The sequence below is a fragment of the Penicillium cosmopolitanum genome, assembly GCF_028827165.1.
Source record: "Penicillium cosmopolitanum strain IBT 29677 chromosome Unknown utg000003l:1.0-3747932.0:1.0-3751027.0, whole genome shotgun sequence".
In the NCBI taxonomy this organism is placed as follows: domain Eukaryota; kingdom Fungi; phylum Ascomycota; class Eurotiomycetes; order Eurotiales; family Aspergillaceae; genus Penicillium; species Penicillium cosmopolitanum.
Window position 1 is genome coordinate 152019 of NW_026622673.1, and position 26821 is coordinate 178839.

General features: G+C 46.6%; 8 protein-coding genes across 8 annotated transcripts; 6 read left to right on the plus strand and 2 right to left on the minus strand.

The window, feature by feature from the left end:
• Positions 1–821: 821 nt before the first annotated feature.
• On the plus strand, positions 822–1610 carry N7509_000265 (SDR family NAD(P)-dependent oxidoreductase; the record flags this gene model as incomplete). Its single annotated transcript, XM_056624912.1, has 1 exon — positions 822–1610. The coding sequence occupies one exon, from the start codon at positions 822–824 to the stop codon at positions 1608–1610; it is 789 nt and encodes a 262-aa protein (XP_056493494.1).
• A 633-nt stretch (positions 1611–2243) lies between these two features.
• Positions 2244–2858, plus strand: N7509_000266 (HAD family hydrolase; the record flags this gene model as incomplete). Its single annotated transcript, XM_056624913.1, has 1 exon — positions 2244–2858. The coding sequence occupies one exon, from the start codon at positions 2244–2246 to the stop codon at positions 2856–2858; it is 615 nt and encodes a 204-aa protein (XP_056493495.1).
• A 641-nt stretch (positions 2859–3499) lies between these two features.
• N7509_000267 (cytochrome P450) lies at positions 3500–5232 on the plus strand (the record flags this gene model as incomplete). Its single annotated transcript, XM_056624914.1, has 4 exons — positions 3500–3529; positions 3609–4733; positions 4825–5000; positions 5064–5232. The coding sequence occupies 4 exons, from the start codon at positions 3500–3502 to the stop codon at positions 5230–5232; spliced, it is 1500 nt and encodes a 499-aa protein (XP_056493496.1).
• A 1003-nt stretch (positions 5233–6235) lies between these two features.
• Positions 6236–6832, plus strand: N7509_000268 (HAD family hydrolase; the record flags this gene model as incomplete). The annotated part of the gene is made up of 1 exon (XM_056624915.1): positions 6236–6832. The coding sequence occupies one exon, from the start codon at positions 6236–6238 to the stop codon at positions 6830–6832; it is 597 nt and encodes a 198-aa protein (XP_056493497.1).
• Positions 6833–8106: 1274 nt separating this feature from the next.
• Positions 8107–9789, plus strand: N7509_000269 (uncharacterized protein; the record flags this gene model as incomplete). The annotated part of the gene is made up of 5 exons (XM_056624916.1): positions 8107–8276; positions 8340–8712; positions 8783–8795; positions 8882–8952; positions 9007–9789. 5 exons carry the CDS (start codon positions 8107–8109, stop codon positions 9787–9789), a joined length of 1410 nt encoding a protein of 469 aa, XP_056493498.1.
• An 8458-nt stretch (positions 9790–18247) lies between these two features.
• Positions 18248–18466, minus strand: N7509_000270 (uncharacterized protein; the record flags this gene model as incomplete). The annotated part of the gene is made up of 1 exon (XM_056624917.1): positions 18248–18466. The coding sequence occupies one exon, from the start codon at positions 18464–18466 to the stop codon at positions 18248–18250; it is 219 nt and encodes a 72-aa protein (XP_056493499.1).
• A 281-nt stretch (positions 18467–18747) lies between these two features.
• N7509_000271 (oleate hydratase) lies at positions 18748–20430 on the plus strand (the record flags this gene model as incomplete). Its single annotated transcript, XM_056624918.1, is given in 3 exon segments — positions 18748–18910; positions 18922–19303; positions 19365–20430. The coding sequence occupies 3 exon segments, from the start codon at positions 18748–18750 to the stop codon at positions 20428–20430; spliced, it is 1611 nt and encodes a 536-aa protein (XP_056493500.1).
• An 821-nt stretch (positions 20431–21251) lies between these two features.
• N7509_000272 (uncharacterized protein) lies at positions 21252–21626 on the minus strand (the record flags this gene model as incomplete). The annotated part of the gene is made up of 1 exon (XM_056624919.1): positions 21252–21626. The coding sequence occupies one exon, from the start codon at positions 21624–21626 to the stop codon at positions 21252–21254; it is 375 nt and encodes a 124-aa protein (XP_056493501.1).
• Positions 21627–26821: the final 5195 nt, after the last annotated feature.

Consider the following 26821-nt stretch of genomic DNA (forward strand, 5'->3'; position numbering starts at 1 on the left):
CTGCCTACCTGTAGTGGATGTGGAGGAAAAGGCCACAAGATTAATCAATGTAAAAAACGCTAGATTAGTATTAATTAATGTGTTTCGGTTGCGATATTCTGTTTTAAAACTATATCATAGGGGTGGGTGCGCAGGCCGACCGTGTGCGCAGCTCGGCCGTGGATTACGTTACGAAATATTACGATGACTAATAGAGTGCCAAGCCTTCTGGCTGTTGTAACCATTCGTAATGGTACGCCAGTTCTCGATACTCTCACTTCGTTCGTTTCAGGGCAAGCGGACGAACCAGCGTCGAGATCTGCGGCGAGTTTGATAGTGGGAGCACAGCAAAGTTTCGCGGGCAGGTCGCGCAGGGTAGTATACCCTTTCACTACGTTCCTTCGTTTCAGGGCATTGATTGAATAGAAGACATGCGATCGAGGGCAGGTTGAATACCCCCGGAATGTGACCATACTCGGTGGTTATTACACCGAGGTTGCGAGCTGAACCAATTTACCATACAAAACACAAAGAAATGTGGGTTCCTGGGTAACCGATCTCTTGCTAGTGGTAAGATACCACTCCATGCGCTGACATTACCTATTGACACATCTACCAGCATACTTCCTCCAGACACCCATATGTATGTATGTATGTATGTATGTATGTATATGCACTAGGTACGAATACACGCTCCAGCGAAATTTTCGTGTCCCTTGAGCGAGGCACAGGGCTCATGCATTGAAAAATAATACATCTCCCACACTAGTCGCACATGCCATCGACAACATTCCACTTTTGATACCGTCATCGATTCCGTCTGCTGAAATAATTTACACACAATGCCCACAAAAGCCATGTACGAAGATCTGAAAGGGAAGGTCTCCCTTGTCACGGGCGGAAGCACAGGTATTGGCAAGGCTGCTGCCATAGCGCTTGCACAATCAGGGGCAATCGTGGTCATAGCTGATGTTGATGAGTTGACTGGCTGCCAGGTTGTCAGTGATCTCAAGGCCGAGGGATCTGAAGCTCTGTTCATCAAAACCGATGTTTCCGAATCTACCCAAGTCAAGGGCACCATAGAACATATTGTTTCCACATTTGGGCGCTTGGATATCGCTGTCAACAACGCCGCAGTTCCACCTGATACATCCCCAATCGCCGACCTTGATGAAAATCAGTGGCGAAGAGTGATAGATGTCAACTTAACCGGGGTTGCTTTCTGTCTGAAATGGGAGCTTCGCCAGATGCAGACTCAGCATAAGAATGGCGGAGGAAAGATCATCAACCTTGCCTCAGCGACGTCCATCAAGCCTGAACCAAATTTACCGGCCTACACAACAGCCAAGCACGGAGTTGTTGGCTTGACTCGCGTTGCCGCCATCGAGAATGGTGGTTACGGAATTCGTGTCAATGCTCTGGCTCCTGGTGCAGTTTCTACCGAGCTGACAGCCAGAACATTAGCTTCAATTGGCTCTAGCGAGGAGGAACAGGGGCCGAAAGTTGGGCTCTTCGGAAGATTTGCCCGTCCTTCTGAGATTGCGGAGGCCATCACGTGGCTGGCATCGGACGTGAGCGCATATGTCACTGGCTCTGTGCTGGTGATGGATTCTGGATTGACGATAATTTGATCATCCTGCTCAAACCAGCTGTCCAGATGTGATTTGAAAAACAAATAATCGCCCATAAAGCGATCGATAATTATCAAACATAAGCTTCCCTGATAATTTGTTCTATTTCTGGGCTATCTTTCAGTTTCCGAAGTTTTTCTGACCCAATTTTTAACATGAGGAATGTATCAATCTGGTATATGTACATAGCTAGTGAATGGTATGAAGAAGCGACTGATTGGTTTGGTTATGTGAGAGGTAATTTCAGGCAACTTCTAGTGAAGCCCGATTTCGAGAAATCAATTGAGAGCACCACATTCGTAGTAAATAGACTTTGGATGCTTCTTTTTGGAAGAATGTCTAAACAGTAATAAAAACTATATATTAATGTAGCGAACAGGTACGGAGTAACCGATATAATGACTTTGGAAATCGAAATTTTAGGACAGAATTATTGGTTTTTTCTGGTACGAGAGAGTGGAAAGAAATGGAAATTGGATTCCAGTTACCATATAATAAGGAGTCTCTCCTCGCTATCATCCAGTTCTATTTATGCGCCCCGAACTCCTTTTGCTGAAGACACATCACATCCTGTCTGACTTCCGACCGCCTCTGAGAATCCTTTTTCTTTTTGCAGAGTCAAAATAAGCCAATATGTCTCCTTATAAAGCGATTATATTTGATATGGGTGATGTTCTCTTCCGATGGGAGCCCAAAATCAATACTACCCTCACCACGGATACTCTACGCGCCATCGCCAACTCAGATTTGTGGGCTCATTACGAAGCAGGCGGGATGACCTCAACTCAATGTTACAAGCAACTAGGCGAAGAGCACGGTGTCTCACCGGAGGAGATAGCCTCGACATTCCGTCAGAGCACAGGCTGCCTGACTCCCGACGCAGGAATGACGGGATTTCTTCATGAGCTGAAGGATCGCGGTCTACCGATCTACATGATGACGAATATCCCACAGCTGGACTATGACCGGCTCCGCTTAATGGAGTACGATTGGCACATTTTCGACCAGATTTTTGCGTCGGGCTATGTTGGCATGCGCAAACCTGATTTAAAGTTCTATGAGCACGTCCTCGCAGAGATTGGCGTGGGGGCTACCGAAGCGATTTTTGTGGATGACAAAAGGGGGAATGTGGCGGCGGCACGGGAAGTAGGCATTACGGGTCTTGTCTTTCAGAGCTCGAAAGCTGAAGATGTTCGTGGACACATCAGAAAGCTGCTAGCGGGTGGCCCCGCAGCTATTGGTGCTTAGGCCTCCTCGATTAGATTGCCCGAAATGGAAATTGATTGTCAGATTAAGGAGCTGTGTATTAGCTAGTAAGGTGTTGATCATATGTAGATCCTCCCGATCTCGTACGAATAGTTACTAGTGGAATCGGGTAGGAGAAATAGCGGGTCATCTATGTACGTTCTATCACCTGAGTTCTTGCCATCGATAGTTCGTCTATTTATCAATCAACTATCTCCGATTGGTGACATGGAGTATTTACTAGCGTATACGTGCAAGTATAATCTTGGAAGACAACCCGAAATTCTATTTTCATACATACATACTAGTACTAGTCACACGGCATGTTACTCCATATTTATATGGAACTTTTGAACGCAAGCTTTCCAGCCTCTTTCACCTGTAGTTGTTTTTCGCAGTAATTGATTCATCATTTTGCCACATCAGCGAGAAGTGACGTATCAAATCGCGTGCAAATTCTGGAAAGGAGAAAAAACGAAAGGCCAACAACAAAGGAGATCTACATAGCTGTGTAGATCAGTGTATGCACGATTGATGTCTGAGTTAGTCAGCCTGTCCAATTTCTCAACTGCTAAGGATTGAAGAGTAAACAGACAGCAAATCGAATCGAGCGGGTATTAGACCAACCCTTCAATATCGGCACCATGCTACAAGAAAAGACTTGGCTCTCGCTTGTAAGTTCCTGGCAGTTGATTATTCGAGAGGAGAAGAAACCTTACTTATTGCTACCATTTTGGGGGTTCCTCTCTACAGGTCATTGTTGTGATCTGTTCGCGTTTCATTTGGAGACTGTTCTTTCATCCACTAAGCCGGTTTCCCGGCCCAAAACTGGCAGCAATATCGAATTTGCCTTATGTCAAATGGTCACTAAACGGCGAGCTTCATACGAAAATCCAGAAATTGCATGATCGATACGGCGATGTGATTCGGATCCGCCCTAATGCCCTAACCTACCGGAGCGCAGAGGCCTGGGCGGATATCTACTCGCATCGGAAGGCCGGCAAACCGTCTTTTGACAAAGATCCTCAATTTTATATCGCCTCGTCTAGCGGCGGTAAGCCAAACTTGATCAATAGTAATAACGAGGACCATAGTCGCCAGAAGCGGCTATTGACACATGCATTTTCTGAGCGGTCCTTGCGCGAGCAAGAAGAACTGATTCTTGGATATATTGACCTCTTTATTGGTCAATTAGACAAGTATGCCACCAGAAGTTCAAATGTCCAACATAATGTCCTAGACCTTGTTCGCTGGCTGAACTTCCTGACATTTGATATTATTGGTGACCTTGCCTTCGGAGAGCCTTTTGGCTGCCTTAAGGACTCAGAATACCACCCTTGGGTCAGCACCATGTTCCAGAGCATCAAGACAGGGGCCTTCCTTCGAGCGCTTTCGATCTATCCTATTCTCGCTTTCTTAATTCGCAAGGCAATGCCTAAGCGTTTGATCCAAAAACGCATACAGCATTACCAGCTTAGCAAAGAGCGTGTGAATCGACGACTAGAAATGAACACCTCGCGTCCTGATTTTATCTCTTATATCTTGAGATATAATGATGAGCGGACGATGGATACCTCGGAGATCCAGACAAATGCGGCTCTCATCATTCAGGCTGGCAGTGAGACCACAGCCACAGCCCTAGCAGCATGCAATTTCTATCTTCAGAAGAATAGAGACTGCTACTCCAAGCTTACTGAAGAGATTCGCACATATTTTACTTCTGAGGACGAAATGACGTTTCTATCGGTCGCGAAGTTACCGTTCTTGAATGCTGTTATTGAAGAAGGCTTGCGGATGTATCCTCCATCGCCAGCAATTGGACCGCGGGTTGTCCCTAAAGGAGGAGCACCGGTTTGTGGAGAGGTTCTTCCAGAAGATGTGAGTCTACGAGCAACTTCAAAAATATAGACTTCTATAGTATTCCCAAGGGACTGCTTAAGGCGCTGACGTTACCCATTTTGTGACCCAGACTTCCGTATCTGTCGCCCATTATTCGGCATTCCGAGGGGCGTCTAACTTCGAAGAACCCAACTCGTTCCTCCCACAACGCTGGCTTAAGCAAGATGGCAAAGGCAGGTTCCAGAATGATAAGCGCGAGGCCTTGCAACCATTTTCAATGGGTCCCCGTGCTTGTATAGGTCGCAAGTAAGTCTTTTCCCTTCGGTCGGCTTTCGATTCTTTTACCAACCTAAATTACCATTCGAACAGTTTAGCCTATGCGGAAATGCGCCTCATTCTCTGCAAGTTGTTTTGGAATTTCGACATAGACCTGGACTCGCGGGCGAACGACTGGGACAAAGCCAAAAGCTACATTGTTTGGGAGAACCGGCCACTCTGGGTGCATCTTCAGCGAGCCCGTCATTTGTCAGAAAATTGATAGTTAATAGCCTATGGATAATTGGCTGTTATGGGGCAGCTATTTAGCTGTGTCTGGCTCAACATGAGCGAATAACACGAGTTCCAGAAGACGCCGATAGGACGAGCTTACTTAATATTATGTCTACAGAAGGAGTTACGCCCTATCCCGGCGGCCCCGATTTGGGAAGCAAAAAGATCACAACGTAAAATCGAGAGAAGCAGCAAACTTCTATCTGCACGCAGGTATGGAATTTATTCGCATTAAATGGGAATCGAATCGCGATTCGAGCTTGAAGCACCTGCTGCACGGACACGCATGCAGTATGTAGAACAGAATTGAGAATTGCAAATAAGGCTATAGTGAAATATTGAAATGCGCATCTGCAAAGAGAACTGTGAAGAAACCCAGTTGACGGGGACGGGAACCATCGCCCGAGTACTACTCCGTACGTGGTAGACATCCATAAGATTAGCTTTCCGCATGTCGTAAATACGGCTTGCGATTAATCATACCTCTACGGCCAAGATTTCACCAACTCCACTTTAGAATCCCAATATAGATAGTATCTCGCCGATCAGACTGGGTGGCTGGCTGGACTGAACGATTTACTATTTTAAAGTACATAAACTTACGGAGAGCTAGCGTGGTAATAAATTACAACCCGCTAGTGTATGTGTATGCATGCATCCATTTCAATGGGTCTGCCTCCAGAAAATATAGCCGAGGGGCAAAAGCAAATAGGAACCTACGGTGAACAGCTTCATATCGGACATTAGGTATGCGTTTGAAGCCTTTCATGCTGTGACTATCGCTATCAAGGCACGCCAAAATCAATAAAGGGTTAAACTTTCAACACACGAACCTTGGAAGCTTCCGATACTGGGTGCAAGGACTTGAAACTTAATAAAGTTTGTCGGTCTTGAATTTTACGATTTGCACTTCCCCTTTGTCTTACATTTCAACCCAGAAACCACCAAAGCTCCTACCCCGCCACCCCAAATTATCTCACGAACTGTCAATAATGCCTAGCGTTCAAGCCCTCATCTTCGATTTCGGAAATGTTCTGTGCAGATGGACACCGCCCAAAAGCTCTTCAATTGATCCCACGAAGCTGAAACAAATAATGACCTCGGATATCTGGTATGACTATGAACGAGGTCGATATGCGTCAGAAGATGAGTGCTACAAGGTACTTGAAGAACGCTTCGCCATCCAATCCGAGGATTTGTCTGCGACAATGGCAGAGGCTCGTCAGAGTTTGCGGTTGGAGACTGCAACTCTGGAATTCCTCACAGCCCTTCGGGAGCAGCACTCGTCCCTGAAGCTCTATGGCTTGAGCAACACACCACACCCAGAGGAAGATGCGGTACAATCAATTGGGAGGCAGTGGCCTATCTTCGATCATATATATATTTCTGGAAGTTTGGGGATGAGGAAGCCAGACATCTGCTGTTATGAACATGTGTTGAAAGAGATCGGGCTCTCCGCGGAAGAGGTCCTCTTTGTCGATGACTCGGCAGAGAATGTGCTTGCCGCACAGTCTATCGGTATTAACAGTATATTGTTCCAGAATCACGAGCAGATTTCCAGTCAGATTAAGGACGCGTTAAACAATTAGGTCCCTAAAAGCGCCAATGTCCTCTCATCAAATGCGAAAATAGTCTCGTGATGGGGCCCTCTTAGTTGGGCAAAGGCTTCGGAGATCCTGCCGCCTTTTAGTCGGGTAGGTCTTGTTACTTGAGCTGGATAGTGAGCTTCCATTTTGAGTTTCGTGATAATGCGACGACCTCGGGATTCATCCTCTTCTCAACTTTGGAAGTCAATCCGTTCAGCCATTACCTCTTTGTTCCTGCCTGTCCGTCTTGCGCATATATCTGGTTCTTCGCGACCAATCCTCATCGCTATTTGTACATGGTTACTCAGAGATATTATTGCTTCTACATTGTTCTGTTAGAGATTAGGCTAAATTGCATTTTTTAACGGCATGTCGTCCGTACTAATTTCCCGTAAGTCTGGCACTGAACTAGCGCGTTTCTTCACGTCTACTCACATGAAGGCAATTGACGGGTGTTTAGATTCTATTCAGAGGCATGGAGACGTGATATTGTAAATGTAACGCCTCATGTGGGAGATATTTCACAGATGGCTGGGCTGGAATCTGGCTTCATGGTCGATTAAAGCTAGTGATTACGGAACGGGACTACAAGTTAGACTGAGTTGTTTTACTTTTCCTATGCCTAGGTAACATTTTAATCACGACTGCATCCTACAGCTTTGGAAGTAAACTGCAACAAGATCCTCATTCTCCATAAATATGGAATATCCTCTGGATATGCAACATGACAAACATGCCCAGCTGCATGCACTTTTTGGGCGCGCATCAGTTCTTCGGAGCTTTTTTGTATTTTGCAAATAAGCATAATAGTCACCTGAGGCGGTGGACCTGCAGTGCCTTAACCCTAAGGTTGACAAACACCCTGAGGGTTAAGGCATCGAAGGTCTGCCGCATCAGGTGACTATTAGTCTGATCATTAGTTATCAAAGTTTTCGAGTGCGTTTGCTTTTTATTTTGTGCCATTGTCTCAGCCGTATCTTTGTACCTATGGATACACTAGTGGCTGCGGGTGCATCCACATTCGGCAAGGATCACTCAAAGCTGAACATGTACTCCGTACTCCGTACTCCATAAACCTTGCTTGTCCCAACTAATAGCTGTGGAGGGTCCAATTAATATTGGAAATTTTTAATGTGGGGCTCATTAGTTAACTTCCATTAGGTACATTGATTCACCCTTCACATTTTCCCTGGCATATATCATTTCAAGCCATCCATGGATGGCATCTTTTAATACTCTCCCTACACCATCACTCTATTTCTCCTGTTTCGGTTACCATGGGGGCACTGCAAGAAAGTCACACGGAAGCCGATACCACCGAAAGGCAATCGCTTCTCCAAAGACAGGAATTTGGAGATGTGCAGTATGCTGACAGAAAGACCATGGGCTGGTCTACAGCACGGAAGGCTGCCATTTTGGGTGTGGTATCTTGGGCTGTGTTCAATGAGTTAAGATCATCCAGTTTGCAGATGGGGAGCGTGTACGCTAACGAGAGATAATATGGAATTAGTGCTCTGGTCTCCACCATAGTCTTTCCAGCTTTACAACAAATCACTGATGAGTTCCATGTCTCAAGCTCAGTGCTAAAGCAACTCCTACTCTCGGTGCATGTAATTGGATTTGCGCTGGGCCCGCTTATTGTGTCGCCGGGAAGCGAGTTATTAGGACGAAATCCGCTTATGCATACATCAAATTTCATGATGGTCTTGTCTATGGTCATTGGTGCGCTGAGTAACAGCATGCCGTTGTTGCTGGTGTCGCGCACCATAACTGGTGCGGCAGGCTGTATACCGATTGTTTTGGAGGGGGGATATATTGCCGATCTCATCCACGTGGAAAAGCGTGGAAAGATCATAGCGGTTTGGACTCTGGCACCACTTGTGGTATGGTTCCTACATTTTATATGGTGCAATACTATTTGTTGTCCAACTTCAGCTAAACAAGGCTTTCCAGGGAACTGTAATAGGTAAGGTGATTCAAAATGTCAAGCAATACTACCAACTAGTAGTTTTTGATACGCAGAGATCCGTTCTAACACTTGAAACCTCCTAGGTCCAATTATAAGCGGCTCCATCACTCTCAGGGTGGGATGGCGGTCAGTATTCTGGCTTATGGCTATTCTGGTAAGGTCACACTCTTCTACCCAACTGTTCCTGTCGCTAATTCTGAATGATAAGTCTGGAGTCCAGACTGTCGCGGGAATGCTCATACTTACAAAAGGGAAGTTTGAGCCCGTGGCTTCACAGTCGGATCAATCACAATCGCAGTCAGCAGAACGTCTTTTGTCTAAGGGCTGGGGACCTTTCAAGGCGGCATTTTCTCGTACTGCCAGGGTCGCTTTTCAAACGCCGGTTGTCATTATCACTACATTGAACATGAGTATGGCATTTGTTTACTTCTATATCATTGTTACAAACTTGCCAACCTTGTTTGCCGAATCCTATGGCTTTGACTCTGCCCAGATAGGGTTTGTCTATATATCACCCGCGACGGGCACAGTGATTGGATTGGCGATAATCGGAATTCTTTCTGATAGAGTCATCAGCCAGAGGAGAATTGCAAGGGGCGTGTCATTGCCTGAGGACCGCTTATTTCCACTAATTGCCTCTAATGTCATTACTGCCGTTGGGATGCTAGCGTATGGATGGTCTGTACAGGCTGGCCTTGCTTGGATGTGCCCTCTTGTTGCGATTGCATTTACTACAATTGGCATTTCAGCTATCTTTGTGGCTCTCCAGCAGTATTTGACCGACCATTTTGGGGGTTCTGTTTCAAATGCTATAGCGTTCATAGTCGTGGTACGGAGTATTCTTGGGGTTCTGCTACCTCTGGCCGTCCCATCACTTTACAACAATCTGGGCTACGGGTGGGGTGACAGCCTTCTTGCGTTGGTAGCTCTGGCCTTTTGTCCGACGACATTTTTGCTGAAGAAATATGGAGGAGAGCATCATACTCCATGACCTTCTTAGCACATTCCTACTGGCTGGCGCATTATTCTCTGATGATAAAATCGTGCGAGCCGTGAAGGACAGACCTGATCAGAGTGCTCTTCCCATGCAGTGATTAGAACATTCAAATTTCTCTGGCGCGGAAAAGTCGTCAGTGTACAAAATTTGGATTGCAAAGTCTTCTTGAGGAAAATTCTGGGCTAAACATCTTTTGTTAAGCTAGTTCAACGAGCCACAACCAGAAGTGAGTTTCTATATACCATATGGCCCTAATACCATTTCCAAGATACAGGAAAATCACTAGGCTTGATTGATCGTATAGAAATCCAGCTATGCCAATATATAGATATAGTGGAATGCAACATGACATACAAGATCATCGGACTCCTTCATCCCAAATAAGGCTATTTTGATATACCTGAGCACCCTACACCTAACCCACCGTAACCAGACTTTGCCAGAGGACGTGATTTTATCTCCAAAATGGCCCGTGACGGTTTTTGAGGTTTACTCAACTGTGATTCTGAATTCAGTGCAAGCACTACTAGTAGCATTACATGACAGATTTCTTAAAATGGGTGATTTTTCGTCGTACTAGTAGTGGGGGATATTTATGTTGCTGCATGGATAAAAGATATCCAGAAAATAGCATTTAAGATTTTCCATTGCACGGCGATCTCCAGGGCTGTATTGCGTGTTCAAGTTTATAGTCATATATCCATCCAGCAACCTTGAACGCTTGGGAACTTGACAAGGGTTTGAATCGCTATTGAGAATGTACATAAGGATCTTGAATACATAGTACGAGAACTTTGAAGCTACCACACCTACATGCGATATGACTACATACATGGCTTTCGGTTAACCGCGGTCTTTATGTTTAGTGCCGCAGTCTAAATCCAAGGCAAGCTTAGAAGAGACATGCATAAACGTGCTTCAGATGAATGAACCAGAACGAAAAAGCACAGATCTTTCGAAGTTGTTTCTCGAAAATTATTCTCAAAATTTATCTTGAACGGGTGGCCCCAGCACTAAACCCCACAGCAAAGATTGACGCTTGCGTGTCGACTACAGGGCGACCGGTCTGTTGAGAAAGAAGCTGAGATACACGACCATCTTCTCACTGGTCAATTTCCAATACCAGTCAAAAGGAATCAACTCCAAATCCCAACCTTTTGTAGAGTGAGATCGAATGAATCCGCGATCTGTGCTTCGGGGACGGAAGGGCATTGCGCACATTCCTTTTCGATGACCCGCAGCAATCCCCACGAACGATCTACAACACTTAAGCAAGGCAGAACTCACCCACTGCCAATCATTTACCGCCATCTGCGGAGTACCGAAATCATACTGCACGGGCACACGGGGCGACATGGATGAACTCCCCCTTGGAGATGTGCAAACCCCCTCTAACCACCCTGGTCAAAGTGTGGTACTTTATGTATTACCGGTGTCAAACGGGGGTATTTTTGGCAGCTATTTGACGTCTTTGTGCAACGGGATATTCAACACCGCCCACGTGATTGCTGACTAAGATCCAGCCCAACCGGTTGGGTTGTCTTGGGCAGGTTTTGGCGAGGCCAAGCTCAGTCATAACTAGTCTTACTCGGATCGGCCAAGGCTCCGCAAAACTGCATGCAACTCTCCTGCCATCGCCGTTTCAAGCCAACAAATTTCTTTCGATGTTCAGCACAAAGCTGCTGGGTGTAATCGCTCTCGGTTGAAAGCTTCAAGTTGATATTTTATATTTTGCTCACCTCAGAAAAAAAAAGAAATCTCGGAAGCTCGGCGAAGAGCAGGCCAGCCTCTTCAATCGAATCTCTCCCATGTCCCTACCAGATATGCCAGCGACACAAACTTTCCACTCTCACAGGCGGTAAAAGCTCGCTGACGCATTCTTCTTTCCAAAATGACATGTTGGGCGTCACGGCAAGTCAACAGAAGTTTGATCTCAGACTCCCGCATAACTGACAAACATAAGAAAGTGCTCTCAAATCCAAGGATGATTCCTGCCGATGCCCTGCTCAGACCGAAGATCCAGCCGAAGACAGTACAGCCGTCCCTAGGTGCCCGGTTGGGCCGCCCACAACTCGGGAAGCGTCTGACCATGATAACCTACTACGGTCGGCAATTACAGATGAACCATTCCTGTCCGCTGTGGAACCCCCTGCCCACTCGCATCCGGCCCGTCCGCAGCTTTATATACAGCCATGCCAGACTGACTCATTGGACTGCAAAGCATGTCGGGAATCAAACGTCCACTGCGATCACGCGCGACCGCAGTGCTCACACTGCTACCAACAGCAAACCCTTTGCTTCTACGTGAGCCCCAAGCAGAGGTTCAAGAGCAAGGCGGATATTTGGAGGTGGCTGGATATGAGCAGTCTTGAACCGAATGTGGATGGTTGACGAACATAGAGGGAGATGAAGCAAGGAAGTGACCATGGCAGTAAAAACGATGAAGCCAGATTGTCAGGTCTCCTGTCTTTTCATAGGAGATTCTAGCAATACACAATGGTACACACTGTATCGCACCCTTATACGTCATACATCACCTCTCCACTATATATATGGTGTTCTCATGCCAACTGGGTACGGGCCTAGAGCAAGGTATGAGTGCCTTGGAGGTGAACTGTTTCTGACTTCTACTGTAGCAGTGTATTATATGGATATTAAAGGTGTGCACTTGGTAAACCAACCGTTTGAAACCATGTGTCAAATTCATGTAGGGAAGTAATTACCGAATTCAGCTGAAAAATCTCTATTCGCTTGGAATATCTAGACTGAAGCACTATTGTTTTCGCAGCAAGTAATTTCTCCACGTTGCTTCACCCAAAAACCGATGTCGCGTACGAATCGCCAGGCGGCACCTACCTTAACACCACGCATGACAAAGAAATCCAGGTCTTGATCTTCATAAATACGCATGAGATCAAGGCATTTCTCCAGAGCCACATCGCGTGCTTTGTTGGTATTATACCGTCGATGATGGTGATGATTTCATTTACCCTGACCCCTCGCAATTTTGAAAGTTGGTTTACCCAACTAGACCAAAAACGAATCCGTTATCAGCCTAGTGGGTGAGGTTTATAATCAACTTTGAAAGCGATATGCTGGTTACCACAAGCTATATATATCCCTGTCCGTACATCTAGCGTGTCCCACTTCCTGACAACGAACGTAGAGCCTCGTCACGGCCTGCCATGGCCTAGTTGCCGCTCCCACTATTAGGCTGCCCTTATGGCGAGCGATTGCGGAACCGTCGTGACGCCTCGGCGAAGTCCAATATGGCCTGGACCGTCTTCGCCCTTGAGACGGTGTCTGGTTCACCTTTCTCATCTTGTTTTGAGCCTCCCGGCACACTCGACACGCTGCTGAACGCATCCCCAACATTCCGTCTCAATTCTATCCGTAAGTCCTTCAGCATTGGGCAGTCCACCACGACATGGGTGACTTTTTCTTGCGCGCCGCACACGCCCTGATCGTGCTATCGGAAACGAAAGAGCTTGGCGTATGTGGATAGCCAATTGGCCCGTGTACAGCTAAGTCAGAAAATATGCCCGGCCCGGCCAACTTTCCGTACAACTTCCAGTAGATTTCGAAAATGGATTCCCTATGGAATCTCACGCGTTGTTTCTCGGTCCGTACTAGAAATTACGCTAGGCCGTATTAGGCTACTTTAGAAAACAACCCCTGCTTCGCCGTTCCTTGGTTCTGGAAGACGCGCGCGTTGCACGCATCGGCCCTGGAACAAAATAGAGAAGGAAATAGAGTACTTCCGACAAATCAATCTACCAAAGAGGTCGAAAGAGCTGAACGATGAATAACTAGTTCATATGTTTCTCGATGACTAATAGCTGCTAACTATTTGAAATGCAGAAGACGAACTATACATTGATATTCGGCCTCAGATTTGCTGAGTTTTTATGGCTTCAGACAATCCCCGCACAGGCATGTAAAATCAGCAGCTTGACAGCACCATTCATTTTAGGAGGCTCATACTTTTATTCGAAGATTATTGGTTTTTTTTGCTAGTTCTTCACTGGCTGTACGTTCGTGGGGGGGAAGGGAAGCTCCCCTAGTCTCAATTTTCTTTTTTTCAGGTTGGAATGGTTGTGCACTGGAGTGGCTAGTGGCCTGAACCTTGGGTACGTCAACGCGACGCGAATTTTTATCGACACTTTGTGTGGCACAGAAAGATAGGCAAGATAGATCTGGGTCAAACCCCCAGATTTTATCCTCTCCGGTCGCATCTTCCATTCGGAGGACGGATTTTTGGTCGTCTGGTTGTCTTGCGGAAGAAGATCTTCGCTTTGGATGAGAAGAACCAGGTTCTATAATATTTGAATACGAACATTCAGATACTCAGAATAGCAATATTTGACTAGTTGACGAAACAACTTGAGTACTAACCTTTCGAGTCAGAAACCAACGCTCGTTCGTCCTTGATAGCTGATGGCCAAGATGGACCATCAAATCCCCAAAAATCATTTGCCATCGCTGTTTTAAATCAAATATGAGGTCTCGATTCTGTTAAAGGACTTTTAAGTTTCCAGGATGGATGGGAATTGTGGCCTGGAAAAGACAGGCTCATTCGTTATAAATAGCTCTGATTTAGGTTTATCTACGACGGGCATGCAGTCCAATGAATGCATACATCAAAAGTAACTTTGTTTCCCATCGTAGATTCCGTTTTGAAAAGAATATTGGATGGTATAAAAACCCTCCAACCGGAACCCGAATTAATTGAAACTCCTTGCTGTAACGCTGCCCGGGAAAGCGCTGCTGGTATGGACGGCAAAAAGAGCCGAAAGTTAATCCAATTTGACTAGTCATGTGATGCAAGGCAGCAATGCGCTGGTGGTACGGTTTTTGTTGGCCAATAACAAGTACACGTCAGGGGCTAATCAAATGGGCCCTAGTGATGTTATCACTTGCGCCCCCGCCCCCTAACTCCCTTGACAAATTAACATACTCTTGATTTGATCCAGATATGAAACGCCTTTCATCTGTTGTCGAGTACATATCCCAAGGAGGCTTAGCTAAGCTTCAACTATAGACCGACACACAAGGGAGACGATCTTGCTGAGCAGGTCTGGGATTATATATTTTGCAGATATCAGTTCATCGTAAAGCGACGCCACCTTACGGCTGTGTATCCTATTAAGAGAAACATAGTGTCATCAAAGAGCACGCGACAATTTTCGAACCGAATGGATATCGCACAGAAGAGCGACCGGAGTAGAGATAAGGATACATTTTACTATACACTTGAACATAATTTTAGACTTGGAAACCCAAGTTAGTTGCATCACGCAACCCCTAGCTCATGGCCGAGATGTTTCAGAAAAGGCCATATGTACGGCGTATTGAATACACTGCACTTTGCTGTGCTACCAGATTCAAGCCGATGGACAGCATAATTTTGCACTGTATATCAGCTTTTGAATGATTAGTGACGGAACGAAGATTCGCGCTATGCGGCGATGGGTGGTCACCGGTGGCAGCCACTTCATTGCTCGGCAATCGCACCGCACTGCACATCAACAAAGGGACCCACTGGTCCGGCCCCGTTATCACCAACTCTTCACCCTCAACTCTCACTCACCTCTACCCCTCACCATCAACACACCATCAATCACCGTCAAACCTCACCTTCAACCTTCACCCTCACCCTCTCCCTCATTCTCAACTGTTACACTCAACACGCGCCATCCTCGAAGTCCACAATACTCGCCTCTCCGGACAAATTAGACCGCCACTCCTAGGCAAGACACAAGCAAGCATTCACACCAATGGAGACTACTTTTGGATTGGAGCCGTCGCCCAGATTGGCCACCACGCTGTCATACACCGAGATCTCAACCGGCCCCATGACTCAATGCTCTACTTCACACTACGCTGAAGAAAATGCCCATCATCGGAACTCAGGGCGTGATTTAAGGCTATAAAATACCCTACGCGAATAAGGAACATGAATATTGAACTCTACAAACAGGCTGAATGGCATAACATACAAAGCCTCATTGGAGGATTCTTGATTTCTATCGATTCTTTGGAGCAGGTCTTGGCTTCTTCGAGATCTCAGACAGACCCGAATACTAGTCTCTGACACCGCGAAGTGGTGCCTGCAATCGCCAGAGGATCAGGACGAGAACCGCGGCGCCACTGGTCGCCTAAACGAGCACAAATTTGATAACGCAGGGCTCAAGGCTGCATGGAAGCTCATGATTATACAATCACAGGGCTCATTGCTGCGAGGGAGAACTTGTTGACGCAGCACTCTCCAGCGGGTCTCCCTTGGTAACGCAGCGGACCCTGCGAGGCAAACTTGATTACGCGGGGCCTTTCCCGCGAAGACTTTTTGGTAACGCAGATCTGATCCTGCGAAGAACACCCGGGTGCTCGGGAGTGTGAGGAGGAAAGTCCTGCTTTTCTTTTCGACCAGAAAAGAGCGTCTTTTATGCCATTCTGAGTAGGGGTTTTGGCAGCGACCACTTGCGTACATTTTGCCGGACCCAGAGATTTCACTCGACATTCGTACCGGGCGGCCGCATTTTCGTAGGGCGTTGAGGCGGTTTATCAACGTTGAAATAAGAAATTTCAAGAGTTCGGGGCGGAGAGAGCGGGTGGAGTGGCACGCCCCACCTGGACCCTTGGCTCTCCTGGGTCTAGGCCTGACTGTTGTGATATGAGGCTGGTGCAGATCAGGAATCAAGCCTAACCATCGGAATTAATCCCGAACTATGTATACGAAGAACCAAGTTGATTTCCAATCAACTTGATCTTCTCGTTGTATATAATTTCCAATCAACTTGATCTTCTCGTTGTATATATAGCCTCATGTTTCCCTCAGAATAAATAACACAATTCATACCTCTGAACTACAACAGGTTATGAGCCCGGCAGCAACTCTCAGGTGCCGTCTCTACTCATCTGAGAATCATCTTGATTACCTTAACTATATATCTACCCCGCTTTCACAGCCATCACCATGTCTGCTATGGTTCACGACTCGCCCGACCGAGCCGTCACAGCCATCGAGCCTTTGACAGGAAGTGACAACTTCGCGACCTGGAAACGTCTCATGACCTAGGAACACGACGAGCGTGGCAAGTCCCGCAAGCACGGCGAAGCAAACGAAACGATCTCACATCATGAAGAAAAAGAAATCAAAACGACAGACAATCTATTTTAGTTCCGTAGAACAGGGAAAAAGGCGTCGCGAAAAGCAGGGTGGGCAGCGGGAAAGATAATAAATATATTCCATACAACCACACCAGATTCAAGAGAAATCTTACGTAAGTGCAAGCAGTGAGAGCAAGGTAGGCAAACAGGGCAAGGCACGCAGATGTGTACGCTAAACCCAAGAGAGCGAAAAAAAGCAGCGAATGAGCAGTGGGCTTGGCGCGGAAGTCCGTAGTGGGAAGGGCAGCAGAGGTTGGTGGAGCGGTCAGGGGTGGTCCTATTCCCTTTCTCTCACTGCGTTCGTTTCAGGGCACCAATGTCTGGCGCTACACATGCCCATCCTCTATTAACGTAATTCCCGCTCGAGTGAGCCACCCGGCCGTGTGGGCCACCCCAAAACACATAGTAAATTCCATTTTCTGTCCCTCTATATTTCAACCACCAATTATCAATTTTGTCTGGTTTAAAGTATATGTACTTTTATATACGCAAGTTATAATATCTCTTGATACTAAGATATTCAGTTCAATATTTTATTGCATTACTGTAAAATACAGAGTAATTTAGACATTTTAGCAATGAATATGTATACCTCCACCTTTAATTGTCTTATTGCTTTCATACTCTATAAATTAGTTACAGATACTATTCAGACTAAACAGGTTTGATTTCCTATTTAAATCACTCGTGGTTGTTGAGATATGAATTTGTAATTTATTGCATTTACTATGTGTTTTGGGGTGGCCCACACGGCCGGGTGGCTCACTGGGCGGGAATTACGTTATGCATTTATGGGGCTTGCCTTGGCCTAACGAAGGCTCAACTTTTTTTTGGCTTTATTGTCGTGCCGTACTCCTTTCTGTTGAAAATTGTCGTCAGCCTTACCTAATTAATATTAACTCAACATTGAAAAGACCAGTGCCTTTACTTGGTATAACTAACTAAATCAATCCCAGTTCCCTATTTTCACTCGCAAATCATCTTATTTGATCTCACTGTACACTGCCGCGTATGCTCGCCCCTTAAATTCTAACGGGTCGTAGGATTTCCGTACATGCTAGTACTCAGGGAACCGATTGAATGAGTTGATTGAAGAACTATCCAGGAGATCGCTGCTGAAAGCGTCTCATGCTCTCAGGAGTTAGTATTAGCGTGTTACACAGCTGGTATTCCGAGTTGACCCGGTTTACCATACAAAAACATATGGAGGAGTGGGTAGTCGCTGAATCAGCTAGTTCTTAGTGGTAAAATACCACCTCTCAGCTTGACAGAGTCTTAAAACTTACTCCAGGGGGTTTTGCGCCAGTCCCTGGCTTGGGCTTTGGGGAGGGCCAGTTGCGATTTCGCCGTCTGCATCATTCCCTTGGGTCACCGTAGCCACTGGCATCTGGCGAACCAGGCCGGACCTCGTGGTGGGCGGATCGAGCGCTGCGTCGGGAGCGGGAGGGCCAGACGCGTCTGTAGACGCGTTCCCTCCGCGCTCGCTGCGCTTCACCAGCATCTTGCCTCGCAGAGGAGGTTGAATGGTTAGTTAATAGGCTGGAAATACTTAACCTCTCTCCTATCAATTCCTCGCTTTTTCCTCTCTAATATTCGGAATCTCAATCAATCAATCAATCAATCAATCATAGCAGGAGAGAACTGCGGGTCACCTGATTAACCAAACAATGCAAACACCATCCCCCAAAAATTACATCATCGGGACAACCAGATGGACCAGAACATGGCGGAATCTCTGGGAGAATATCAAGATCAACCCTTTGAAACTACCGGGGGTCTATGATGGCACAACAACATAACGCTGCCCTAGTCCAAGGCCGTCGGATGCCTAACAAGGTCGACGCTTGGATACTAGGGAGCAGTATTGCGTCATTGGCGGCGGCAGTTCATTTGATTTCGGATGCCAACGTGCCTCCCTCTCAGATCCATATACTCGAGTCTCAAAGTACCCTGGAGACGGCATAACTAGTATTGGTGATCCACTGAACGGATACGATCATCGACCTGGATGCTTGCCAAGTTTCAATGACGTCTGCTTGGGAAAGCTGCTTGCTCTGGTGCCTTCCGCCTGCGGTTCGGGAAGAACAGTCAAAGAGGATATCGAAAAATTGCATGACCATGAAGGCTGTCAAGACGTTCCTATCACACACATCTTGGCTCAAGAAGATGATGGGCCGAAGAGAATGGAAATCGGGAAACTCGGCCTGGGCCTAAAAGATCGAATGAAATTGACGATGCTCATGTTGCGATCCGAGGAAAGGCTGACCAGAAAGCGAATTGATCAGCTTTTCAACAAGCCCTTTTTCGACAGCATATTTTGGATTGTTTTCTCTACTATGTGAGCTGCCTGACGAAAAGAAGACAAAGAGATCGCATAAATGCTAAGAATGAAATATTAGATTTACCTTCCAGCCGTGGCACAGTGCTGCCGAATTCCGCCGATGCCTTCGAAGATACTTCCACGAATTTCGAAACTTGAACACTAAAAAACCATTGGACTGCATTCAATTCAACCAATTTGAATCAATCATCATGCCAATGATCCAATTTCTTCAAAACCAAGGTGTTGATTTCCGACTATGCACCAAGGTCACGGATATTGTAACACATTCAGACCGTGGTACAGAAACCGTTTCAGCGATTAGTATATTGCGCGACAGCTTCCAGGAAACATTAAATGTTCGTCCTGATGACATCGTTATCGTCACCCTTGGATCTGTCACATCAGGCTCGTCGAGTGGTTCCAACAAAAGCCCGCCACCTCTGAAGACAATGATAGCCGAAGATGAGCTAGATGAAAACTGGTCGCTTTGGCTGAATCTGGGAACAAAGTATCCGAGCTTTGGAGATCCGTACAATTTCTGCACTCGCCTCACTGAGTCTAGGTTGGAGACCTTTACCGTTACACTCAAGGATGCTGAGTTCTTCGATCGTCTCGTTAAACTGACATGCGACAAGCCTGGAATAGGGCACTTGATATCTCTAAAACACAGCAATTGGAAGATCAGCGTCTGCATACCCCGCCAGCCGTTTTTCTCTTGTCAACCTGACAACGTACAAATTCTCTGGGGCTATGGCCTTTGTCCAGAACGTGAGGGCAGTTTCGTGAAAAAGCCGATGCTCGTTTGCTCTGGTGAGGAAATAATGGCCGAACTGCTATGGCACCTGGGATTCCCTTTGGAGCCAATCCTTAACAACTCCATCACAATCCCATCTGTGATGCCACGAAGGACAGCATCACTGTTGCCTCGAATTCGTGGAGATCGGCCAAGGGTAATACTAGACGAGATGACCAATCTCGCTGCGATAGGCCAATTTGTGGAAATACCAGATGAGACAGCCGTCAGTATGGATTATGGTGTGCGAGGAGCCCAGTTAGCAGTGAGCCATTTGATGGGTCTTCCTAAGCAACCAGAGGAGGCAAGGAAAAGACCTAGTTTTCCTTTCTTGGATTTGTGGGTTTGATGGAGCAGACAAAAGATACAATTTTAACATCATTCTCTGAAAAAATACAGTACAGTAAGCGCTGTAGCCCTCTGTCAACGAGGCCTTCATCGCCAGTATTTAGACCGCAGGTGCCCTGTGCGGACCAAAATACCTCACTCGTCTTCATTTGTAACAGTGTACACACACACACAATTCATTAACGCCCGGCGGCTGAACCAAAAGGGCAACTATCACTGATCTAAATGTACATGCTTTAGCTAATGCTGTGTCTCCTTGGAGCCCATACAAGATTCCTTTCAGGGTATGTCATCTCAGAATATGATAATCGAAATTAGTTTTACCTGCACTCTCTCTCTTTTTGTTTCCCGGGTCCCATCTCAAGGCACTAGTCCGTATTAGGATATTTATCCATGTATCCTCAATGAGTCAGCGTAAATTACAGTAAGTTCTATAGGATCCGATACGGCGTTCTAGACAGGGTCTTAAATCCCCATGGGGAAAGTGGATCTGGGGCGATCTGGCTTGGTACTTGTGCCCTCCCCTGCCTTTTATCATCGCTGGAAACCTAGTGGAAAGATATCTGAGAATTATAAAAAAACCAAATAATTTCCTAGCTCAACTCAGAGAACAGAAAGTCACGCTAAAGAAATGAAAACAAGGCATAACTAGGGAACAAAGAATATGGGGATTTCTTCAGAATGCAATAAACCGGAATCATAAAGAATCTTAACGGCCTGTCTTGAGAGAAAGATAAATTACATATCAACGCATTCTGTTACTAAACATCCACAGGTGGCATCATCACTATGCCAGCTTCGCATAACAAAAGTGGGTATACGCTAAGCATGGCTATATTCTGCACCAGTGACAGCTTGCGGTGCGACTTCTTCAGTCTTAACTGCGTTGGGACCAGGGCCCTGGTATAGCACATTTTTGGTGGGGAAGTCGTCAGAGACCCTGTCACTGATCTCGTGATGTTCGCTCAGGTCAAGGAACGATATCTGGGACAGGGTATAGGTCTGCATGGCGTGAGTATAGGCTTCCATAGAGCTCTGGGTTGAAAGGTTGCTCGCACTAGTGTTGAAGATGGATAAGGGAATTGTGGGCTGTGGAGTTTGCCCGCTGATGGGGATATTGTCAGAGTTCCTGTCGCTGATCTCATAATCTTCGATTAGGCCAAGAGACGATATCTGTGACAGTGTATGGGCCTGCATGGAGTGAGTATAGGCTTCCATGGCACTCTGGGTTGAAGGGTTGCTCGCACTAGAGTCAAAGTTGGATAAGGGAATTGTGGGCTGTAATGATTTGTTGCGTTACGTATTTCCGGTCACTGGGGGAATCGAGTCGTGCTGCTGTCTGTAAAATCAAAAAAAAAAACTGAGGGGTAGAAACCTATGGAAACTTACTGTAATTTACGCTGACTCATTGAGGATACATGGACAAACGAAAGGCGGCGGATAAATATCCTAATACAGACTAGTGCCTTGAGATGGGGCCCGGGAAACAAGAGAGAGATTGCAGGTAACAGTCACCTCAGGTGGCATACGGAGATGCCTTAAGCCTAAGGCTGACCCACTCCCTCCGGGAGTGGGTCAGCCGGGGGTCAACGAAATTCTGCCCTCAACAATCATGAAATTGCTATTCTAGCTACTACCACCACCACCACCATAAATATTGTATTTTAACATGGAAAGGGGTCATCTATGACGTTTATCGGTATATAATCCGGGTACTTTTGTCCAAAAGTAATTGGTGTAGGCGTAGCAGGAGTGCCTAAAGGTGCCTGGTTTCGGACAGCCGCATTGTATTCCTTTCGTTCATCCTTAGTTTTTCGATCATTTGCAAAACGAATAGCATCTTTGGTAGTCAGAGCACCAAATTTGCCTAATTGCTTTTGGGATTTGCGTGCAATTGTAGGTTTTTTAGGTAATCGGTTCTCTAATGTGTCGTATAAGAGACCAATATCCTCAGTTAACTGAACCTGCGATTTTGCCACACGTTGTATCTGGCGGCGTATATCGGCTGGGACGTCGTCACGGTCAAGTAAACCCTTCACTTTATCGCATGTTCGACGTGCATCAGCTGATGACTTAGGTGGCGAGCTTGGAATACTAGATGCAACCTGTAGTTGTGGTGTTTCGTCGCCATCAAATATCTGAAGCTCTGGCTCAGGGGTTTGCGCTTCCACTAAAGGCTTGATAATCAGGTCTGGATTATAGGGTAGTATACCACGTGTAGCAAATGCGTTACGAATAGTACGTGGTTGCAATGCATCCTCACGAATTTGTGTAATTTCCTCAAAAAAAACACCAATATCGCGTGCATCTCCATCCCATTGAGTAATCTGGTTATTCTTGGTCCGATATGCCTGTTTCAATGCGCGGAATGGAGACCCATCAAGTGGTTGAATAATATGGGTTGTATGAGCTGGACAACAATATGGAATAATGTTGTAGAAGTCACATCGATCCAAAAACTCGTAGGTTAGATGGCTGCGATGCCCATCCATGATCAGAAGCCTAGGCTGTATTCTCTTTTTTGGTAGGCGATCCTTAGTATTAAGGTGGAAAAAGTCCAGCCAATCGAGTGCTAATAGGTCATTTGAATATCCAGTTTCCGAAACTGCGATCCTAGTAGCTTCTGAAAGTTTACCACCTTCATACCACCGCATCAAATGAACTGACCCTGGTGCCACAAAATAGGGTTCCATCTTCCAACCATCAGCCGCAATACATTCGATTCCAGTTAATAACTGGCCTCGTTCAAATGAAGGGGTTCGCGTTCGTTTTGTATTGGCTGAAATAACGTTTTGTGGCCGGCCTTGGCCAAGGGTAAAGCCAGTTTCATCAAAATTATACACATGCTTTGCTGGAATACGCTTGATAAAAGGCTCCAGGCGTTCATACCATGCAGTCAAAACGCCTATATCCTCCCCAGTAATTCGATTTTGATCTGCAGGCTTTTGATGAACCCAATTGAGGTCATTTGGCAAGCGGACGTTGACGAATTCATATACCCAGTCTTTGCCAAGCGGACGTGCGGCGGGGTTATCCCTGCGTAGTAACGCATTTGCACTCACAACCACCATTCCAGCCGTAGGTGGAATATGTAGGTTATCAAGGCGCCGAATCCAGCCTACTAATGACGCTTCTTGATCGTCATTTAGTCGCTTATAGGCCATATGGCGTGTGCTGCGAGATGCGCGACCAAGGTAGCGTGCCCGAAGTCGCTGCATTGGAACGTCGTATTCACGCGCTAACGCAGCGATATTGGGTTTTTTTTGCAACCCTAGCAGCCGAACAAGCGGTTTGGATACGCATTTCAATTGCATTATATTGACTAGGCATGGTGGTGGTGGTGTTGGTGGTCGAAATAGCAATATTGTGATTGTTGAGAGCAGAATTTCGTTGACCCCCGGCTGACCCACACGCGCAGCGTGTGGGTCAGCCTTAGGCTTAAGGCATCTCCGTATGCCGCCTGAGGTGACTGTTAAAACTAATTTCGAATATCACTGTAGCAATGGTTGGAATAGAATGGTGTCTGATCCCGGAATGATAGTCGCAAGGTTAAGTTGACCAACGTGGAAAAAAAACATCCTCGCAAAAAAATGAGTTTCACATGACTGATCCCGCGGTAATAATTAGGTTGAATTGATGCCTCAGATGGTATCAATATTAATGGCTCTTTCAGCTGTAAAAATCCAGGGTATAATGGGAGATATGGTATAGGTTCCACGCACACAACATGGAGGAATTAGAACGCATATTACCCGCGAGAAACATGCTTTATGTTTCCGAGCGCCCAGCCCCAGCTGTACTGTAACAAGCCCTCTTTGGTTGATAATGTTGTAATATGAGGCTGGTGCAGATCAGGAACCAAGCCGAACCATCGGAATTAATCCCGAGGTATCTATACGAAGAACCAAGTTGATTGGAAACCAACTTGCTCTTCTCGTTGTATATATATAGCCTAATGTTTCCCTCTGAACAATAAGATAATTCATACCTCTGAACTACAACAATCACAACTCGACCTGGCATTTTTCGGAGAATCATCTGGCAATTGTAACCGTCGCGGCAATCGACCTGGTCGTGCTTTGCAAGGCGGCTTTTGCCGGCGTGTCCGTGCCACTCGGTGGTGAAATCGGGGAGGCATTCGGTCGGCTCGCGGCTGCATTGAGCATAGCATTGAGGGAAAATAGCCAACTTCATCATAAGCGACCTGACAACATGGTTAGTTGGCTTCCAAACTATCTTAGTGATGAAAACGTACTTGCTAGCTTCGTTAATCAAGCAGGCCATGGTAGCAGCTTTAAATCACCATCTGCATCGTGACACGGCCGAAGCAATTTGCCGTTGGATACAATCGATCTAGCACCAATTATCAGCAGCTGGCGCAAGATAGGTGTTCGCAACTCACCGTACTCGTGGCCTAGATGAGATCCCCTTATACCAGCCACAATACACTATTCCGATCGAACTCGTGGGAACGGCCGAACCAGGGCTGTGTTTCACTGCCCCTCCATGTCAGCACGATTTCTGGTGACTGAGGGTAGTACAGACTTGCTGTCAGTGTAGTTTGGCATCAGCATAGGCAAGCCAGGTACGAGTTAGCGGGCTCAGCTCGATTACACATGCACGAGGGCCCGGGATCACTCCGTATCGCTGGAAATGGATGTTGGCAATATCTGCCAATGCATAGCTGTTTCGTCTTTGCTCTTCGTGTGACAGGCAAATCTTCAACCGTGTCAGGACAAAGTACCACTGAAGGAGATATTCATGGTATTTGGTCTAGGGTAAACTAGTAGCTGACCTGAAAGCGACTGCTCTCACGGCGAGAGATCTGGGGTAGATCCAGTGCTGCAGCCTGGCTTGTCGCTTGCTCAGCTACAACCAGGCTTGACAGCGCTGACCCTCAGCTCGTGATCGGTAATTTGATGCATCATTGGTTGGCTCTGCTCTCATAAAGACCGTGGTCTCTCTCGGTGGTCGTCGATGCTAGACTTCTCTTCGTTGTCATCGGATGCTGCGATGGCTCACTCAGTCTAGTATGGGACCGGGTCATGGCTGCCGACGAGGCTTCGGATCGGACGTGGGCAAGAGGTTCATAGCCGTCGGAATACGGAAATTTCCTAATGCAGGGACAGTTAACCTTTGATCGGACAGGATAATGCAGGAGGGATCAAAACACTTTGGAATGCTACTTTATGGCTAACCGGAGGGCCTCAAGCCTTCCTGAATTGGGCCCGCTAAATACGCCAGGCGAAGTGACCGTTTCAACCAGGACTTTAGAAACAACGAAGGCGCAAGCTTACTAGGAGTCAGTGGCTTGGCCCATCAGGCTAGTGCACCTGGCATAGTTTCAAGGACGATTGGGGAATACGGCTCGGTCGTGTCGAGTACAATATTGACATTCGCCCTATCACGAGAAAGAGACATCAGCGATATTTTCTGAAGAATAGAGAGCCACAAACAGATAGATTCCGCACTGAGGCTCAAAATGCAGTCCCGGGCATTGGGAATAGGCAGTGGCAACGCGTGGGGCAACTCACAAGACATGGGCTGGCCCATGGTAAAACAATCGGCTTCCTATACGGAGAATCGTCAGCACAGGCTAACTACTCTCAAAACTGCCATACTGATCGAAACTTACTTTGCCAGCTACTGCTGCGCGCGGCATTCTAGTTTGGTCAACTCGGCTTGGTAGTGGATGGTTTCGATCTATGATAAACCATCAGTAGGTAGTTTACGGGGGCTGAGTTTATTATCGAGACCATTCCAGGTCCGTTGATTGAATTCCGAGAGGAACAGCCGAGACGGAACTGATATTAAACATCTTCCACGTTAGCATGGTCTCAAATGATCGGGTAACTAAACTTACCTGTCGTTAACAGATTCCAGTGTCGAGCATAGACGGACTACGGGCGATACAACAGGTCAGTTCGATCACAAGTGCATGACATTTCGGGGTCGGGTCAGTCCATACTGGAAGAGAGCAGCTGGCGAAGTCGAGAAGTGTTCGATATTCTTTGCTCCAGGATGACAAGGGAATGCTTGAGAACGACCGTTCTGCTGGCGAGAGTTCGGGTACTTATAGCATTGTGCTCAGCCCTTACCCTTGCCCTGATGTAATGATTGCTGCGAATTGTGAGGGTCTCAACACCGCTGACCTCAGATCTCAGCTGGTTCAACATTTACCCATTGATCTGATGCAGTATTCGGAGGCATCGCGGCTTTTTCTTGATGATTGAGTATATCAAAAAGCCTCCCTCACTGTTGGCACCGTTTCAACACCCCCGGTGGTCCGCAGAAAAGCGCCGACGACGTGTTTCAACGGCCGTCAACATGGCGAAAAAAGACAAAGAAGATAAAATGCGATATCTAGGTTGTGGATAAGAGGCTCTGCGAAC